Source organism: Amblyomma mixtum, chromosome 4 (genome assembly GCF_055824585.1).
Source record: "Amblyomma mixtum isolate Tamu chromosome 4, ASM5582458v1, whole genome shotgun sequence".
NCBI lineage: Eukaryota > Metazoa > Arthropoda > Arachnida > Ixodida > Ixodidae > Amblyomma > Amblyomma mixtum.
In genome coordinates, this window is record NC_143015.1 from 117,508,818 (window position 1) to 117,514,817 (window position 6,000).

The 6,000-nt window shown below is 47.4% G+C and overlaps 1 protein-coding gene across 1 annotated transcript in view; it reads right to left on the reverse strand.

The window, feature by feature from the left end:
* The window catches only part of LOC149348053 (uncharacterized), a 28,651-nt gene extending 22,911 nt beyond the window's left edge, over nucleotides 1-5,740 (reverse strand). The window contains exons 1-3 of the mRNA XM_089587890.1: nucleotides 5,696-5,740; nucleotides 3,222-3,312; nucleotides 909-1,014 (exon numbers count right to left, since the gene is read on the reverse strand). Coding sequence (XP_089444016.1) covers nucleotides 909-994 — 86 coding nt within the window. The 5' untranslated portion in view covers nucleotides 995-1,014; nucleotides 3,222-3,312; nucleotides 5,696-5,740. The remainder of the gene's footprint in view (nucleotides 1-908; nucleotides 1,015-3,221; nucleotides 3,313-5,695) is intronic.
* Nucleotides 5,741-6,000: the final 260 nt, after the last annotated feature.

The window sequence follows — 6,000 nt, forward strand, 5'->3', positions numbered from 1 at the left end:
TATCGTACAGTACATGAGACTGTACAGTACATGTTCCTCTCAGAACTCAGTTCTAGTGCAGGAAGAAATGAGGAAAGAGCCGAATCTGGCATCACTGAGAGAATACGAACGCAGCGCATGTAATCGGTAATAACTTGTGCCGTTTACGCAGTATATATTCGCGCAAATAAGGTAACAGGTGCTGGTGCTCAGCACAAGATGCTAAAGATGCTCTGAAATCTTCCTACTCAGGCGTTTTTCAATTTCACTTTCAGTGAGATGCTACGATGGAAATAGCGAGCTCACGGTCAACAGCCGAACCCCGGTACTAACTGCTACAGCTTAGTACTGATTCGTGATAGCACGCCCCTATGGCTCAATGGTTCTCGCGTTCGGCTTGTGAGCCCATGGTCGAGAGAGGCAGGCACAATTTCATATTGCATAATTATTTAGAGTTTTACAGACCTTTAGATCCCTAGAAAATCCCCTACCCTTATCCCACACGTCAGTCTACCGAGCTGCGAGAGTGCATCAGCAGGGCACGAGGTTCCCCAACTGTCAACGCCATCCCCGATTGGACATCGTTCACAAAACTTTATTCCCCAGCCGGGGATCTAAGGAATACGAAGTGTATTTAACGGGCTGATGCTCTGTTACTCTGCTGCAGAGGCACTCATTTAAAAATGTAAAATAAATCTACGGAACAGTTTTGTTCGTAACGAAGTCCGACACCATCATTCCGAGCCGGTACCTGCGGGCCTGAACGAGTGAAGGTAGCCCAAGGGCACCTCAGCTAAATGGCCTGCGTTCAGTGCCCTTCTGGGCGCCCCAGTGTGGAGTCCCCGAATGCCACACATAAGTTTTTCATTTGTTTACTCCGTGGGTTCAAGATACGTAGGAAGGTAGCAGAGAGACTGATTTGTGCCAACCTTCCTGGGCTACCCAGAGGCTCCGGAGCTGTGGCCAGGATGGTCCTGGATCCGACTTCCTGGCAGCCTCCGACGTGGTGCCACATCCAATGCGCCGATAACTCCGCTGCAGAGGCGAAGTGCACATCGAGCTAATTAGCAGCTGGGATTGATCCAAAAACAGATTTACTAACTTTATCCAGAAGCGGACAGTACAACCGGTCTTAGGAATGCACCTGTGGTGTCGTCAAGCTGCACCATCTCATGCACCTCAGAAGGAGCTCGTACCGCTTCCAGAGGAGCGCCAGGAGCCTCCAAGTGCAAGCGAAGTGAGAGTTGCAGTGTGAAGCATCATACTTAAAAACCCTGCGCTTTTAGCAGCAAATGTACGCCAGCGACAATGCCAACCCGTCGGTAAAATCGCATTTCAAGTGCACGAGGATTTCGAAACTTATTGGGAGCATCAGTGGGAACGTGATAAAAGCTCAAATATCATGTGCATGAGCACATTCAAACTTATTGGAGGCTTACGTGCGAACGTGATAAGCAATGTCTTCATGTTCAAATATCAACACAGCAATATCTGTCCTGCTGATCACTCCAAAAGCATTGCAGTTAACAATAATGCAACATGGGTTCATTGGCAACATTTCAGGAAATGACAAAAGCTGAGCAGGGTCCATCTATTCCACAATGTCATTTTGTGCTTTTTTTATTCATATTGCAGCGAAGAAGCAGAAGCAAGTATAAAACGGCACGTGAACTCCTGGAGGCCTTTCACATAAAGGAAAAAGCAGATTGCTGCATTAGTGATGCATCCGTTTTTTTGTGCGCTTCGGAATTCAACCTTTTTGCGGCATTATGATAAGATGTTATTTCTTGGCACGTGTTTGTTTCGGTTCTCTTTCTGTAGTGCGCAGATGCGTGAGCCATTTTAAGCTCGAAATCTTTTCGCAGTAAACCAGTTGTGAGTGCAGCGTTCGTCCGTGTTTTTTGTGTGTTCCTTCTACGTGTGTTCGTTCTTCTTCGCTTCAAAATGAATCAAGAATGTTACCAACTTGCCCAAAAACGTGTTTTACTCATTTTGTGCATGTGTGCCTCTTCTCCTCAAGCTCCCCTACTGCGCATGAGCAGTTCTAGTTAGTGAGAGGCTCATGCGACAGATGGCGGTAGCTGCCAAGCACGCACACATTTGTCAATTCGCACGCGCAGCTGGCTCCTTGCGGAACCAGACCGCACCTGCGTCTCTCAAGTGCGTTTATTATCAACAGGGAGCAGATAAATTTTCGCCACTCCCCAGAGTGGCGCCACACCTTGTGAAATCGCTTTTAAGCCAGCTAGACGGCTATCAAACTGACTGCAACAGTTCCAGGCTTGTGGCGAACCGCCTCCCAGGAACCACCTAAAGTTACTCTGCACACACGCATTTGTAGCTATCGAGAATGCTCTCGCGCTACAGACTGCCGTGCTGGATTCACTGCAAACGCTTTTCGTGGCCTCCGATATCCCAGTAAACTGAGCGCCATGCCTCGCCTCGGCAGTCATAAGGCGAGCAGGTCTTAAAGGGCAGCTGCAGCACTTTTTGAGAATTTCGCGATATTCAAGGATTCATATCTATAGGTAAGGCATGTAGGCTGTAGGTAAGGCATGCTAAGTGTTTTTTCACTCGCATTTCAAATAGTGACGTAATCGACGATTGAATTTTGCGCTTCTCCTCAATGCACCAGAGGAGCGCAGGGAAATTCAGCGTGACGTCACGGAAGGTAGGATTTCAAATTATCGCTGTCGTCAGCCACACCCTACCCTGACTCATTAGACGCTGTCAAACAACTCTCGGCAGGGTTTGCCTTTGGTGGCCTTGGTTTTTTCCTTCAAAGCGGCCGTTTGTGCGTTGGAAATGTACCGGTATACCTTCGATGACCTCTTCGTGCGCCCCCCAATTGGCGTTGTGCGCTGCGTGAAGCTTGAAGGTCGTCCGGATTTTAATCGGTGATTATTTTACTACTTAAAGTGCTAGCCCAAAAAGACTTCGCATGCTTTATCTGCAAGTTTCACACATTCGACCCTCTTAAGCTCGTTGATTTCTAAAACCTATGCAGTTTCCCTTTAAAGACTGCCGACGGGAGATGTACGGATTTATTCATTGTTGTAGTCAAATCTTACAATAGTGTTCATAAACTCTTTCCCTTGATGACTCGGGACATCAGTTCATAGCCATTTTATCGCAGGGATAATCACTTCCCACAAGTTGGGGTCAACGACCCAGAATATTTGGTCGCCACAGTGCCTAAAAAATTAAACTCGACACCAATTATCTGAGCGAAGATAGCTTACCAGCGCGCAGTAGCCCTGGAATGGCTCGCTTGTGAACTTCGTCCAGGCGCGACGCAGTTATTCCGCACGACCGGCTCCAGCTCCGGCTGAACTGCGCAAGGAGAATCGTTGGAAAGGGTCTTACATGTCTTTGTAAGGAAGCAAAGTTCGACGAAGCCGGGTAAGTGGCGGAGAAAGAGCAGCTGAAATGAAAAAAACTTCGCTTTTAGTGCACCAGCACTAAAACCTTCTATCCCAAGATTATCTGCCCGAAGCCGCTGTCCGTGTCCTTGAGGTTGCTCGGGAAGGGCAACCTGGGAAGAGCAGCAGCAGTCGACTTTAATCTCGCTATTACAGCCAGATACAACAAGTTGGCATTGAAGCTCGGCCCAGAATTCCTCCACGTCAGAAATGTAGTCCATATCTGAAACTTTTCTATCACGTAAACAAGAAGCCAATCACAAGAACAAGTTATAAGTTCTAAAGTATTTATGAATGACTCATTTAATGAAGTCGGACATTAAAAAGCTAATTTCCTTTACTGTTATGATTTTCAAATGGAGTAACACAAGTCTGCGGACTGTAGCCCAGTGTGAATAACTTTTTGAAGTTTTATCCTTATATACATTGCAAGAACAGCTGGGAACACAGCCAGTTATTAGAAAAGCGAAAGATGCCACTTGACCATTTAGGAGGTGAATAGAATGTAGCGAGATACTGCGTCCAAATAAAGGTGCGTGGTACAGAAGCATATCTAAACTCTTACTGATGATTACTGCCAACTTCTGATTCGAAAAAATTTTCGCGAGAGCAATATGCAATTTCCAGCCTGTAGTGGAACAGTAACATAACCAAATTTCTAGGAAGAAAAGGAAACACATTGCAGCATACGAGCGAACATAGGCAGGATCTTCAACCTGAAAGCTGGAACGCATTCCAAATTTGGCCCCTCCTGGAGCCTAAGAGGGCTGAAAATGCACCGAAAGCACATATCCTCTCAAGGTATTTTTAAGTTAAACAAAGTCGTCGGTGCAGAGAGGCATCACTCGCCACTTTGGCGCTCGCAATGTCTGCTTTTCTCAAACCACTGCACCTCATCATCGTCATCAGCCTGACTACGCCCGCTGCAGGGCAAAGGCCTCTCCCATATCTCTCCAATTAACCCTGTCCTGTGCCAGATGCAGCCGTGCCGTCCCCACAAACCACCTCATCCGCCCACCTGAACTCGCCCCCTAGTCAAAACACCAGTCGCCCCCTAGTCAAAACACCAAACTGCAAGTGACAGGGGAACAAGTCTACTTAGGGCAGGTAGTGAGCGCAGATGCGAATCACAGGAGCGAAATAACAAGAAAAATAAGAATGAGGTGGAGCGAACTTGGCAGGTTCTCTCAGAACACGAATGGCAGTTTACCAATATCCATTGTACCTATTGCGCACTTTCCTCATGAATCACAAATATGGGGATACGTTACCTACTGCAACTAAGGTACTGAATGTCAGAGCAACTGAAGCATAAATTCGTTGTCATCTAACTGGAAAAATTAAAGCATTGCCATACCAACACTCTAGGCATAAGGGCACGATATTTTCCCATACGGCAACAGCAACGGTTCAGTTCAGGAAGTTTGGTTTAGTTTATGGGGTGCTTAACATCCTAAAGCGACTCAGACTATCAGGGACGCTGTAGTGAAGGGCTCCGGAAATTTTGGCCACCTGGGGTTTTTTAGCGTGCACTGACATTGCACAGCACACGGGACTGGTCTGAACCTTGGTACAGTGCACTAATTGTGCACCACGAGTCACGACGAGCCCAAAAGTGGGAATACCCGGTTAGAGCTGGAGTGGCAACTGGTTCCATCTGGTTTATTGGTTTATTGGGGTTTAATGCCCAAAAGTGACTGAGGCTATGAGGGACAGCACAGTGAAGGGCTCCGGAAATTTCGACCACCTGAGGTTCTTTAACGTGCACTGAAACCGCGCAGTACACGGGCCTCATAAAATTTCGCCTCCCTTGAACTTCGGCCGCTGCAGCCGGGATCGAACTAGTGTCTTTCGGGTCAGCAGCCGACTGTTATAACAACTGAGCCACCACGATGCTTGGGCACCAGTCACGCCTCTTAGGACGATGCATCATACTCTACCTTATATCATGTCCTATATATTGAGGCACTTCTTTTTTAGAGCTTCTTTATGGGTCTTGATTTCAAGATTGCGGTAATTGGTGGACGATATTATCACTGTAGCTGTTGCAGTCAATAGAAGAACAGCAGCTGAAGGAAGACAAACTCTGGCGCTTCGAAAACAATTTTCTTAGCTTAGGGCGCAAGAACCAATAATACCAGTACGCGGTTAGCCCATCAACAATACACGATGCTGGGTTTTGTCATGCAAGTAGTGGTGATGGGGACTTTTCGGTTTGCTAATTCATTCTCAGTAGCGGTTGAAATACTACGGTGACCAAATACATGTCCCGCCCTGGAGGCAGCCTCCCTCACCCGTGGCAGCGCGGCCTCTCTCTTCTTCCCTGCCCCGGGTGTATGGGCTTGTGGATGGAGGGTCCAGGCGTCGGCGCCTTCTTAGACACCCACGCGATGAATGCACTTCGGTGATGGGTGCACTTGGGAGGATCCCTCTCGCAGCAGGGCCCTCCTTCCTCTTCATCGGTCTTTGCTCCTTCAGCACAAAGAACGCATATTATACCCAACAATTCCGTACAATAGTATTTTTTATCCGGAAAGAGTTTATGAACGCGATTTCATATACTATTGCAAGAGTTCACTATAAAAATCGATGCATCGGC